The 15,377-nt window shown below is 29.8% G+C and overlaps 1 protein-coding gene across 3 annotated transcripts in view; it reads right to left on the bottom strand.

Annotated features, from left to right (window-relative positions):
* Positions 1–15,377, bottom strand: part of LOC130678721 (GATA zinc finger domain-containing protein 14) — a 162,364-nt gene that overhangs the window by 83,396 nt on the left and 63,591 nt on the right. For 2 of the 3 annotated variants that reach the window (XM_057486152.1, XM_057486151.1), the window contains exon 4: positions 12,060–12,135. In XM_057486152.1, the coding sequence (XP_057342135.1) occupies positions 12,060–12,135 (76 nt within the window). Of the gene's footprint in view, positions 1–3,116; positions 3,151–12,059; positions 12,136–15,377 lie in introns of those variants that run through there. The other variant, XM_057486153.1, reaches the window with a different exon arrangement.

Raw genomic sequence — 15,377 nt, 5'->3', positions numbered from 1 at the left:
ATGGAGCCATTACCAACCAGTTGGTACTACCACGTCGGCACATAGATCGATCACTTCTTGCTAATCAGAACTTATAATTAACCACTAATTAAAATTTGTGCAAACGCAATTATCATTTTTTGTAAACCTTCTGTTGTAAAAATATAAAATTTTCTTAAGAAAAAAAATTGATTGATTTCAGTCAGTGGATTTTTAAAAGTCATTACTTCCAAAGTCTAAGAAATCTTGAACTATTTTTAAGAGGACTCGGAACTTAAAAATTTAATCTGGTAAAACTTTTTTTTCCTTTTGAATTTGTTTTACTAAAGAGGAGTTGCCACTTTTGATATAAAAATAGATAACTTTCTTTTCTGATTTGCTTCAAGTGATTTTTTTCAATTAATGAGAGTTAAAAATTTTTTTATAGTCTCATTTATCATAATTTATTTATTTCTGATTTATAAAGTGAGACGTGTTTTATAAATGAATGATTATTAATGATAAGAATTATTAATTACATTTCTTGTGAAAAAAAATAAATGAATTTTTTTGTTGAAATTGAAGTGGCTTATTGATCGTATCTCTAGAAAGATTAAATCGATTTTAATGACTCGTTTAGAAATGAGAGCTGGTCAAAGCTTAAACCCCATTAAACTGCAATCAATCGGTCAAAGTAGTTTTCAAGTTATTAAAAAAATAAAAAAAACTGGTCAATTTTGATTCAAATACTCCGTAAACTAATTCGTTTGAGTTAAGTTGCGATTTACGGAATTTTATTTTATTTTTTTTTAATTTTGTCTAGCGAGGGACAAAAATGAACTTGATTTTGGCTCAAATTATTATTTCAATCAAACATATTTCAAAAATTACTATGGCCAAAGTAAAATTTATAATACACGGAAAAACATGAACTATATAAATTGAGAACGACAAGTAATATAATGATAAAGTGATCAGTAAAAATTATCATTCTAAATAGTAATTTTTTCGTTTATGATTAAAATGTGAATAATTCCAGGATAAGTATGAAAATTTATTATCTATCCAGGAAAAATTACTATTTGAACTTTAAAAATCGTCACCGATACTTGAAAAATTGACGACACGTGTTATAAAATTTATTATTTGGAATTTTAAAATTCCCCATATTGACACCCGGCTTTCGGGTTATAATTTCAAAAACTAATTTTTAAAGTTTATTTTTTTCCGTGTAATAATATAACATATTATTATGGCAATTAAAACTTTTACTAGACACTATAAAAAAAAAGCAGTGTAAATCAACGCTGTCTTGGTGTTAAATTCAATCCCGAAAACGGAAGTAAAATAACACCGGTAGCGGTGTTAAAAGTTTTCTTGGTGTCAAGCAGCGTTAAAAAAAAGTTGTGTATTTTTATTTTTACAGTATCATGATACTTCTGCAGGAGTCGAATTTATTTCAAATACAAAAAAAATTTTTTAGTGTTCTAAAAATGAATGAAACGACAGATTAAACAATTTGTTAAAAAATCCCAAAAACAGTTGTCCACAATGACATGTTAAGTGTTATTGTATAGAATATGAAAAACAGTTTTTTATGGTTAAAGTCTCTTTGCAAACTGAATCTGTGACAAAAATAAAATAAGATTATTGATGATAAATGCATCAACTTTAATAGTACATTACATACCAAGGTAGGAAAATAAGGCATTCCAACTAACGTGTACAATTGTCTACTTGAGCCGAAAGCAAAAATGGCTAACACTTGGATTGGGATTTTCTACTTTCTTCCGGGGTGTGTAAAGATTTTTCATTAGACCTGCACCTGAAAGTTTGAAAGTTTACCTCTGTTTGTGAGAAGAATGACGCATACGCTAATTTTTATCATTTTTTTTCTCATGAAAATAACGACTTTCTTCCCTTTAAAAAGAGCAGAAATTTAAACTTTCGGTGCAGGTATGGTGAAAAATTCAAAAAAATGCCCTTTAAATGATATAATTATATAAATTTTACATTGACTTTTTTTATTCATCCATCAAATTATTAATTATATTCTAGAAATACGTAGCAATTTCTTAAAATCGTATAACTTTTAGCCTCGATCTCTCCTCCCTGATTAAGCAAAATTATTTAAAATGAGTCAAAACAATTCGAATGGACTAATATATAGATATACACTTAGCGTGGATTAAATTATTTTTCTTAATCAAGGCTATCATGACACCACATTAATTTTTTTCTGTCAAGTTCTGAAATTCTTATTTGTAATTGTGAATTTTTTTTTGTAATTCCGTTCTTATTATTTCATAAAACGACTAATAATTACTCTCATTAAATTTATATAGTTTAATTAGCCGTATAAAAAATCCAATTACAATTTCGCAACAGCCAATTGAAATGTAATTAAATATCAAATGAAATCATTTAAGTCTCACAAAGAAGCTATACAAATAACTTGGTAGTTTACTTATTTATCTGTAGTTTGAGTCTTCACAAAAATTTGAATAAAATACTCGACTAACAAAAGTAGAAAAAAAGTTTGTTGCCAATGCAATAAAAAAATTTTTTTTCATTAGCTTCTGTTTAAATAAAAAAAAAAAAAAAATACAATTGAAAACCGACAATCGCAGTCAACAGACGAACTTTCCAGAATGGTAACGCGTAGATAAAATTATTTAAATAAAATAATAATTGTGCATTTAATTTTTATTAAATATTTCGAACAATAGTATAATCTAGTACAGTTTTCAGAAATGGACATTTTAATTTAAAAACTATAAAAAGTAATCAATGAATTAGAAGGAGCCCGTAAATCCGATTAAAAAGATTTAAATATCAGTATAAATAAAATAATAAAATAAAAGTGAACATTAATGAAAATAGTATGTTGAATATTACGTGAGATATGACGCTATTGATATGACAAAACCGCCTTAGGGGTGGACTTTAATTATGGAGCTATCCCGTCAACGTGGGTCACAGTTGAAAGAGAAATTGAGACAGCATCAAGCAAGAAAATGTAGAGAGAAAGAAAAAGAATATAAAATTTTCTTCCACTTCGTCACACAAACTCTATTGCTTTACGTTCTCTCATTTCGCTTGTTTCGCTTTATATATTTTCACAATAATTATAATAATAACGATGATATGACACTCACTAGCTCACTAGCTTTGACACAGCGTCTAAATAGTCCTCGATGTATTTAATAAGTAAATGACACAACTGCAACATAACGCTAACAAGTCAAGTTAAAACTATTTTATTATAACATCAAACAAACGCAAGCTTTTATTTCAATACGGAGCTTTTAATAAGATCAAAAATAATAACATTATTTGAATAAGAAACCATATATTATATATATAAAATGTGTGAGAATATTGTGCTAGTAAATGGATTTAGTTTTGAATTCAAAGTTGTATAACAATATTTTGAAACCAAAGAGTAATAAACGAGGACACGAGGAATGAGAAGCACATGAATTTGAATTCGTTTTTTCTGTTTTTCTTCTAACTATTGCAATTACAGTTTTAGTAGTCTCGAAATTAATACATGGGGAAAAGCTGCCAGTGACACCTTAATTAAATGAACTTTGTAATACTTTCACATATGTCCGATAAACGCAGTAGAAAAAGAATTGATTGACGTAAATATAGTAGTTGAAATTATTATAAAATTTGAAAAAAAGTAATAATTCAATTTTTTTATCAATTTTTATAACAGAGAACATTTTATCTATAAAAATTTTATATTTTTTTTATACCGTATTGTTGTGTAACAATAGAATGTTTCTGATTCAATTAATTTGAATACATGTTGGATTTTATTGAAACGCTTTTTTTTTTTTTTTTTTTTTTTTAGGGTAATAAAAAATAATTTATCTTTCATTTTAAATTTTTGAAACGAATTTTTTGTATTTTTATATTGCTTTCACTTTGATGGTTAATATCAATATTATATTGATTGAAGAAACAATTTCATTAGCTATATTTGATCATTTAAAAATATGTCACACAGAAAAATTTTTCTAAAACCCGTCCCGTTCCACATTTAGATTTTTTTTCATGGCTGAGTTGTATTGATACCGACTACTTGTTTGGGAACTAAAGAAAGTATGACTAGTGAAAAAAATACTCTTGCCAGTTTTCTCTGAAAGAGTTCAATCCCCACCCCTGCCTCCGTAAAATTTTTTAATTAAAAAAAAAACGAATTTTTAAACATGACAAAGTAAAAGCGACTCATCCTATTCTGTATGAAAACGATTTAGATAATAAAGATGCCAAAAATATCTGATACAAGGGAGACTGGGTCGCGACGGCCCATCTAAGCGAATAATTATTTTTTTGAGCTGTTATGTACCGGATATAGAAATTTTTTTTACCTATTTTGAACTAATTTGAAATTATGATATAACAATGTTAGAAAATTGTCTTTTTGAAGAACGACGATTTCTTGCCCAAAAAATTTATCAAATAAAAATTTTGTTTCGCTCAAAATTATTTTCATTTTATTGATTTTTTGTCTCATTTTACCTCCAATACTCTTTCTTACTCCCAAATTTCTAATCAACTCTTAATTACACGGGAAAAAAAAAACAGTAGTGGCTACTCTCTGGGATAGTACTGAGTACTTTCTGTAAAAAAAAAATTTTAGACAGTACTGTATGCTATCTAGACTGTATCCACTACTGTCTAGACTATATCCACTACTGTCCGGGATAGTACTCAGTACTTTCCAGAGAGTAGTGGATACAGTCTAGATAGCATACAGTACTGTCTAAAATTTTTTTTTTACAGAAAGTACTCAGTACTATCCCAGAGAGTAGCCACTACTATTTTTTTTTTTCCGTGTACGAAAATAAAACTTTGGACAGATAGATTTTCTTCCTTACCAAATTTTGGAAATGGACCATGTGTCCCAATCAGATTGGGCCAATCTCTTTTATTTATGTCAAAAAATTGTGTTCCCTATTAGTAAAATGATATATTCAATGATTTGCATGTTAATTTTGGGCAAATCTTGACCAATAAAAATTTAAATAATTTTAAATATCTTATGCCTTTTGAGCTCTAATTTACTAAATATTTTGTTTATCATTATCATTACATTAAATGTATACCTTTAATTTAATAACAATACTAAAAATAAAAAAAAAAGTTTTTCTTTGATAAAATGAACAAAAACTCATTAATAATGAAAAGTACAAAGTAAAGTACTTGTATATAGTATATTCTTCACCGGAAACAGCGAAAATGAGAGTTACTCTCAGTCGTCTCATCTAGCAATGTCAAGATTTCTCTCACTCAAGAAATGAATTCGCTTAGACTTCCTCTCTGTCAATTCACTGGTAATTTAAATCGAAAAACGATTCCTAACTTCTTGGTATCGAATTTCGGGTAGACGACGCGGCGAAAGTAAATGAAATGCAAGGGAGAAAACGACTCTGTTGAGATAGTATTAAAGAAGGAAGAAACTGTTTAAGAGTAGAAAGAGAAGGTGGATTTAAGGCGCCAGTAAGTACCAGACCAACTCACGAGACTTGGTAAGCATTTCCTGTAAAAGGCCTCAAAGTGGTCTGAATGCTATAAATTGGCTAAAACGCGAGACGTACTGAGAGTTAAGCGGAGACTGATGGTTACTAAAAGAGAAAACAGTGAAAATGTATTACTATAGTTCAGATATATATATTGTAGTATTGTAATCGCATTATTTATCATTCAATATTAATAAATAAAATATAATAGTACACAAATTTTGATAATAGGGTGAATTTAAATTGGAAAATTTATTTTATATAATATATGCTCAAAATAAACGCCGTTCAATGCTTAATACCAGTTTCTTAAACTCTTTCATTAAACACTGATCATTTCTGATTGGTCGGATGCAGTGTTTGAAATTTTTTAAAGCACTAATGCATCACTTCTACCTCGAAATTTGACAAAAATGGGCGTGATATATCTCTACTCTATAGTCCAAGATATCGAAATGTTCAGAATAGGTTACCGGGTCTTCACTTTTACTCGAAGCTAAATCACTACCCGAAAAAATTCTCTTGATTACACATGCACCTTAAATTTAATGCCAAACGACTGTAGTGTAGATCATCAACATGGTCACCTTAAGTGTAAAATCTTACTTTTAAATGACATAATTAGACTATTTATTAGGTTAGTGTTGATGTTTGCTAATTAATAAAACAATAAATTATAGATATTTTTTTTTTTTTTTTACAAGTATCTACTTGTATTATAAGGCTTCGGGCAATCCCATATCCGGCCAACCTAGTCAAATTCAATTTTAACACCAAATCAATTTCATTTTAAACCGATCAAATTCAAATGTCGGCATCGGGACGAATCTTAGGTCCGAAAGACCTCACACTTTATGCGTGAAAAATTCTTTCGGCTTCCACTGGGATTCGAACCCACGTCTGGCCAGTGAGAATGTTCGAGAGGTCTAAGTCTTACGCCTTAGACCGCTCGGCCATGATCGCCGGTTAAAATTATAGATATTATTTTTATTCCGACACAGCGCAATCTGTCGGCTCATTCTGGAACCAACCCATGCCATAATCTGTTACTTATCCAACTTACATCATAAATAGTTATTAGACAACTAGTGATATCGAATATTACACTCAATGATACTAGTTATCTAAGATACTATTATTAAGCATGTAATAAATTAGGTATATTATATTTATGTCTGAATTTAAATGAACATACTATTGTCAATTAAAATAAGTTTTGAGAGAATATGGGACAAAACAAAAGTGAGATGATATGAAATAGCACGTTGTAACGCACGAATGCGTAAATAACTTAGCGAATTAACCTTTTCGGTAAAATGAATCAAATTTGTAGAGATAGAATTAATTTATCTGTCATCCTTACTGAGAATATATACCAGCAAGTGCTTTGGGAATGTAAACGTGGGATAAAGTTTTAGGTGAACATTTACGTTACCGTTTTATCGTTTTATACTCTCTTCGTCAATTTAATTCTCTACATAATAAATTTTACTATTCAAATATACTCAATAGATTAGCCAAGTGTTCAAATTAATAAAGTTTTGTTTCATTTATGAAACTTTGAATAAACGTTAATGAAATTTATTTTATACTTTTATTCAAATGTTTAGTTTTTTGTATTTTATATAAATTAAACAATACAAGATTTTTTTTTTGTAATAATGGTTCATAATGAATAAAAAAAACTTCAATAACTATTACCTGTAACTGGTTCGGCGGAAACTAAATTATGAAACTTTAAATCGTTAATTTTTTGACGACCCATAAAACTATAAGTAATAGGAGTGTAATAAACTCGTGTAATAATTTACTAGCCGCCCACACAAGTTTAAGATAAAAAGAAAAATATTGTACGTATAGAGGAGATATCGTAGAGCTCGTAATCAAGCTTTACGTAAATTATTAATCTAAAATGAAAAAGAGGAGTTACTACGCTGTAAAATATCGGGAATGAATTCGAAGTGAATATGGATTTATATAAATCCGAATTCACTCCGTCGTTCAGAGTTCCGAAGTTTCAAAAAAATAATACTTCGCGTATGGAGTAAATAAGGAGTTTGTTTCTTTAAGCGGAGTGATTTTGATTTTATTTCAATTCAAGTCGAAATGCCCCATGTAAAAAAAGTTCGTTCAAAGAATGTTCAATAAAAGTTCATAATAGTGAACTTCTACATTTAAAATACCTTTGAACTTTAAGTTGATCATTTTTAGAACTTCAAAAAAATTTAAGGGTAAAAAAATTTTCAATCTTCAGACATCGTTATTAAAAAATTCTTATACAAAACCAAAGAACGTTCATAACTTCACGGAAAAAACGGATTTCGTCCTGATAACAAAAGACGGGATAACGAAAGATTTCGTTGCAATGACAAACATGATTAGCTTACGGTAACAAATCAATTTAGTATAGTAATAAATAAATCTGTGTCGTCATTAAGAAGTCGATTATTGTTATGAGAAATAATGTTTATTATAATAATATCGTCGTATTTTAAAGTCGGCATTTGCTACCGTAAGTAATCTAAGCTTATGATTAAAAAAATTTTAGTTAATGCTACAAATCCATTCTGTTACTTTAACAAGCAGTTTTTTTATTGGAACACAACTATTTTGTTACAGTTACAAACCATTGCTTGGCCCAACGAAGAATTTGCTAGCATTACACAAATATTGTAATCCCAACGAATACTTAGTTATCCGTATATTAAGTTATCTAATCTTGTGGTCGCAAAAAATTTTTTTCCGTGATTGTTTTACAGTTTTTTCAAAATGTTTTTCAAACCAGCAAAATTTTCAAGTCGAAATAATTGCACTTAAAAAATTCAGAAAAAGTACTTAGTCGAAATTTTTACTCTTTAATGTTTTCAAAATTCCAAAAATAATTAAAGTCAGCGTTATCTCAAGTTGGGAAGTTTACAGTTATGAACATTTTTGGAGCATTGTTAGAACGATTTTTTTTTTACACAGGGCATAACAAAGATCTAAAGACATTTTCATGGACTTTCAACATATGTTTATATAATAAGTATGAAAATTATTGCAAGAGTAGGGTGATATCATTATGTGTGACAGTAATAAATACGGTATAGCAGGGTTCCCATCGATAATTTTAAGCCACAAGGTATATGCAGACACAAAGCTCTGTAGCAAGCTCTCCTAAAAACCTCATAAATATTGTTCTCGACTTGTCTGTATTCTCTACATCCATTGCAATATATTACAAGCTTCACGTCTATATATAAAAGTATAGCCTAAGGTATAACATACCTTCTCATTCCACTTGGACACGATTCTACATATATGAAAACGCGTCTCCCGTGACAAAGCCAAATTTAAGCTGCGCTTACGTAGGAGATTTTCTGCTGGTACGTGAGCGCGACAGTTTGAAACCCAATCGCTTTAACAGGCAACGAATGAGGTGCAAGAGAAAAATAAAGAGTCAAAAAAAAAATGAGAAAATAAGCAGAATTTATAATACTGGAAAATCCCTTCAGGATAAAGTATAGGCACAAAAGAAAAAAAAGTTGTGTATAAATTGGATTATTATTACGGTACTGTTTTAACAGATAATAAAATCAATATAAGATTATATAATTATATAAAAAATAGTATTATACTGTCAAGCATGGATTTTGTTATTGAGTTTTGTACTAATAATAATACAATGGAGTATTCATAAATTTGATGGACGTTAATTAACTTTAAATAAAGTTACTTTCAGCCTTTTTGATGCCATGTTAATTAAATGTTGTGATTTAAATTTAATATTCTAATTTTTAATCGCAATAAAACAGCTCAAAAAATTCTTGGTTGAATGCTGATTAAAAAATCTAAAAAACGGTTGACCCTGCGAGTCAACGCAAAAATTTAACACTGTTTCTAGCGCAGATTTACAAAAAAATATCATGCGGGAATCCGATATTCTCATTTCCGGTGACATCACCGATGATCCGAGGACAATTGATCCGCGACAATTGATCCTTGCGACGATTGATCCGTCGATAAAATGCGTGTAACATGAAAAATTACGCCCGTTTTTCACTAATTTGTGTGTGAGTATATTTTTTATGTTACACGCACACAAAATTAGTGAAAAAAGGGCGTAATTTTTCATGTTACACGCATTTTATCGACGGATCAATCGTCGCAAGGATCAATTGTCGCGGATTAATTGTCGCGGATCAATTGTCCTCGGATCATTTGTTACGTAACCCTCATTTCCTATGAGAATTCATCGAAAAATCCATGCAACCATTGATCTAGGAATCTATGTAAAATTTCTAAATCAAGACAATAATCGAATGGGTGGTTTGCATAGAAATTTAAATGAGTTTTAGTTTAGATGTGGCTGTCAAGTAATGAATTAATCAATTTCAAGAAAACATTAATTTTTTTAATTTTTTTATTGACAATGTTCCGGAAACTAAAGAACCGATTGATATGATTTTTGCGATGATCAAGAGAGGTCTTGAAGGCAAATATCCGACATGATTTTTGAAGTATTTGGCCGCATATCGTGTGAGTCGCTCGGGAATAAATAAGGAAATTTGTTAGTTTTCAATTTTTTCCCCAGCAATATCTCTTGAACAAATAAACCGATTTTGGTAGCATCTATGTTATTCAATGCAGGTTTTCAGGCTTTAAAGCTGATTATATTTTTGAACTGATCGATAGCAATCCTTCAAGATATACTAAAATAAAATTACATATTTCTTTTTTTAATTTCACTCTTTGAATAACCCAAAATCTTGACCGAATCCATCTCAAATTTTCACGAAATCTAAGTTTTAAAAATCCTTTCAAATGTCCAAACCCGATCTCGATTTAAAAACAATCAGAATAGTTTTCTAGAATCTCAAACTACTACACAGAAAAAAAGATTTCTTTACGCAAAATATTTTTATTCTTCCCAAGAAATTCTTTGCATTATGAATTGAAAACAAAAATTTTTTTTGGGGTGAGAAAAAATTTTCTTGAGCTAAGAAATTTTTTCTAGTCCCTAGAAACATTTTTCTTTTCATTTCATAATAAAAAATATTTCTTGTGCCAAGATATCTTTTTTTTTCTGCGTAAGAACAATAACTTATTTTATTTTAAGAGAATTTGCCATCTACTCTCTTTCTACACACACGTGAACAAATGAAACGGTCCTTGTTGCACTTACATTAGCAAATGAAAGTTTCAAATGAGCCATTCTCAGATATAAACTGAAATTTCCGAACGATTAGCATTTCAATCGATAAATAATAACTTCACGCATCGAATGAAATATTTTATTCAATGATTTGGGTCTTTATTTATGAAAACGGTTCATTTGAGTATCACCTGTTTCCCTCTCTTAATTTTTAATTTTTTTAAATAAGCAAAATTTAATATAATAGTAGTTTATCTATCGAGTGCGATCGTGTTCAAGACGCGAGGTGTGAAGATTGGCGCCCAAGCCGAAGGAGAGGGTACCAACACACTTAAACACGATCGCACTTGATAGATAAACTACTATTTTATACATATTTAAAAGCCCTACTTAATTTCATTTCAATGCCGTTCATATTTTTTTGTTTACTACATATAGAATATTTTTAAAACATAATAAAATTACATTGGGTCATGATAATAAATCTGTTAATACTTTTCAACTGTAAACATAAATTTTTCGAGCAACGGGTTATATTTATTTATTTATTTATTTTTTTTCATTTAATTTTTAAAAATTGTATCGTTTGAATTATAACAAGACTAATTTATACGTATGTTCATAATATAGCGTTGGAAGCTCAACGTGATGTAGATAAAATGTGCCACATCAGCACTACTGTTTATTTGATAACAATGAATAAAGGGAAAAAGCTCTATACAAATAAAAATGCTAAAAATAATGGAACAAATATTTCGAATACACACTGAATTTATGAAGCAATTACAATTTTTAAAATTACTTACAAATGTAAATAAAGAAAAATTATTAGTGCAATTAATTAAATTAACCACTAAATTATTTAAAATAATTTTTTTCAAATTTACATTTAAATGTATATATATTTGTTGATGTAATATAAATATATAAAGGGCGATGATAAAAAAAAAATTAAGTAAAAGCTTTTGCACAAACACAAAGACAATGGGTCTGATCGGATAGCAGAGTATAAAAAAAATGTCCTTAAGAACGATAATAGAATCTCATGTTTACTTGCGAGTACTAAGAAAATAGTAAACATGAGAATGAGAGAAGGAATAAAAAGGATAAAGCAAGTAAAAATAAAATGGCAATCCTTGAAAAGACTGATGGATAGGGGTCAAATGTTCTCGAAACTCGAGATGAAACGGAGTAAGGAAAATTGTAAGAAGAGTGAAAGGAGTAAACAAGGACATGAAATAAAACGTAGGAAGAGAACTTTGGCAAACTGACACTCGATTCAAAGACCAAAGACCCCAAGAGACGAAACAAACTTCTCTATCTTTTTTTCATTTTCTCAAATACATAAATAAAACTATGTACAGCTTTACTTTTTTTATATTATCATTTCATTTCACAGATTTATTCAATACAATATAATAAAATTCACTCACCATGCAGAGCCTTGAGATATGCTTTGCCTGCATTGATCAGTTGCCTAGCTCCTGGATTGAATTTGTCCAGGATATTCTGCAAAAAAAAGTGTAAAAAAATATGAAAATCAGAGCATATATTATATACCCTTAAATCTCAATTCACTTGTTCAATTTAAAATGTTCCCCATCTATTCCCAAGTGAACGGCTATCGTTTCCACCCTAAAATACCATCACCCAACAATTCTATTCTAACCACATTGCTTGAGAAACTTTTATAAACGCTTTTTATTCGCTCTATTGGATATTTCTTTTCTTTATTATTTTTTTTTTTGTTTAATTTTCTTTGGTTTCTACCGGATTGCAATAGAGAACGTTGGATATTTCAAGGATATATGTATCGGAATCGTTTACTGGACCGTATGATTATTCAGAATGAGCTTGCAGTATTTTTGTGGACTGTGTGTGCGTATGATGTAATAAAAATTTCAGAATAAGTACAAGAACATTTGAAATATGTAGCATTGAATATATAATGATATTCATAATATTTAAAGAGTTTTTTTTGTATAATATATCTTATACAGTTTTTTAAACCCCTTACTGCGCTGCGCCTTATAAGATTGTGTGCTCTTATTATTCTTTCACGAGTGAAAACGAGAAACTGTCAAGAAGATAGAGAATCACGAGGTAAGATTGCATTTTCAATATTAAAGATAACTGTGTATAAAATGAAATTGGCTAGTATATTATCTTGTCAAATTTAGATTATCTTAAAGAGGGACAAAACACTTACTGACTGAAAGTAATGTTTTCATAAATTATTTTAACATTATTTAAATTTAGGTAAGTTAATATTTTTACTCATAATATAAATATTTGTAAAATACTTTAATCCGCCTGCAAATTTTTGAATTTATGAATATTTGTGGGAAATTTTTTTGTCATAAAAAAAAATTTCCTTTTGGCACTGGCGGAGGGGGAGGGAAAAATAAGTCTCGTAGTGTCACGCGTTAATCTTTGGACACAATTTTTTCAACAAAATATTCTCAGACAAATTATATCCTGATAAATGTTTATAAATCTATAGAAAATCATGACTTGTCACCTTTCCAGAAAATCTACAAAAAATCATGACGTGACCATCTAAGAAAATCTAAAGAAAATCTATAGAAAATCTGAAGAAAATCATGACGTGACCTTCTAAGAAAATCTAACGAAAATTTATAGAACATCATGGCATGACCTTCTAAGAAAATCTAAAGAAAATCTATAGAAAATCTGAAGAAAATCATGACGTGACCTTCTAAGAAAATCTAACGAAAATTTATAGAACATCATGGCATGACCTTCTAAGAAAATCTAAAGAAAATTTATAGAACATCATGACATGACCTTCTAAGAAAATCTAAAGAAAATCTATAGAAAATCTGCAGAAAATCATGACGTGACCTTCTAAGGAAATCTAAAAAAAATCTATAGAAAATCATGACTTGACATTAGTTCCATTTAATAGTATATTACACAACTAGGGAAGTAAAGTAAGAAATGTCTCAGATCGCATGTAATTGTTGGCCAAGGCGAAGCCGAGGTCAACAAACATGTGATCTGAGGCTTTCTTATTCACTTCCCTAGTAGTGTATATTATTTTTTTCCTCGACGGAGGCGGAAAGCGGTAACTTCGTTTTGCACAGCGGGACGAAAGTTGATGCTTTCCGTCCGGAGGTGAGAAAAAATTTTTCATGATTTCAAACTGAGGAGGGACTAAATACATGTGCATTAAATGCTACTTCTACCTAGTATGAGATAAAAATTTATGTACCGTTTAGAGATTTTTACAGCACCAGAATTTTCAGCAAAATATTACTGAAAAATTTTCTAAACGTACAAATTTTTTCTTAAAGTTCACAAAAAGGCAAAATTTACATTGTGAAAAAAATTTGATACACGTTAAATCTTTAAATATTTTTTTTTAATGATTATCTTTTCAAATAAATCTCACGATTTTAATTTTTAATCATAGCCTACTAAAACAGAATAATCGATAAATATGACTTTATCGCAAACTGAAGTTAGTAAACATCTGATTGCGGCCGGCTAATAAATTTCTAATTAATTAAGCCGCTTTATATAGCTTCGAAATAGTAGATTAACTTATATAATAATTCACAAGTTTATTAAAATCAATTTACTCGATTTTTAATATAAATACTCAAATAAACCACAAGTGTTTTCAATTGAATAATAAAATAATCATAACTAACTTCAAATTCCATGTATTTACTCTTTTTTTTTTTTTTTTGCTTTTGACAAGTTAATTGAAAATGCATGATTGATATTGATGTTTGATAAAATAATCACACTTTAGCCGAAGGTATTTGGTGTATTAAAAAATACTGATGTAATCAATAGGCGAAAATATTTATGCAGAAATTTTAATAAAAGTACCACAGCCATAACTGAAGCGAAATATTTTAATAAATTGATGATATATATATGAATGAATGAATGTTTCGTAAATTTATCAAGGGCATTAGAAATGAATTTATATAGCATCCAATGGTAGAGGCAAGTCAGAGAATCCGTCGCGATCTCGCATATTTCCGGCGGTGGCGGTGACGGCAGCAGCATTCGGTACAATATGGTGCAGCATTGAAGAAGGAAAACGTCACACAGGAGAATGTATAAAAGAGGACGGGAAGGATCCGGGAGGAAACGTTGGTAAACCGAGTTTAATTTACCCGTCAGCAGCTACGATCGATATCCGACCACATCGACATCAGGCTGTAAGTCCTTTTGCAGAAGAGGAAGACAGAAAATCTTAACTTTGGCAACTGTCGAACGGAAACGTGGTTTGGTGGATACTATAGGCTATATACTAATGCTGTATATATATTTTGGATGGAAAGGGGTGAAGAGCAAGAAGGAAAAGACGATGACGAACAAGAGATGAGGAGACACTTGTGTTCTCCACCGGTGACGCAAACCTGAAAACTATGTACAACAGTGTGACAAACCCTTGAGTGTATGCACCCTACAAACCAATTCCTTGATGGGATGGGCGGGGGAAACTGTAACAGAAGGCAAAAAGGGTGTGTGATCCACAGCAGATTCGTGAACCTAATGCCAGAGACACACACGCTACAGAGGTACTGAGGTACTGAGCTACTGTGGTACTGAGATACGGAGCTACCTTTGCGAGAGGAATTTTGAAATTGAGATTCTCACTTCCGGCTGGAAGGGTACAACTCAAGGAAAGTTTATACCAAAAGCTCAAATTCATGCATGAAATTCGTAAGGCAATATATATAATATATGAGTGTCATGAAATATATACA

The sequence above is a fragment of the Microplitis mediator genome, chromosome 2, assembly GCF_029852145.1.
Source record: "Microplitis mediator isolate UGA2020A chromosome 2, iyMicMedi2.1, whole genome shotgun sequence".
Lineage (NCBI taxonomy): Eukaryota > Metazoa > Arthropoda > Insecta > Hymenoptera > Braconidae > Microplitis > Microplitis mediator.
This window is presented reverse-complemented; position numbering and strand designations above follow the sequence as displayed.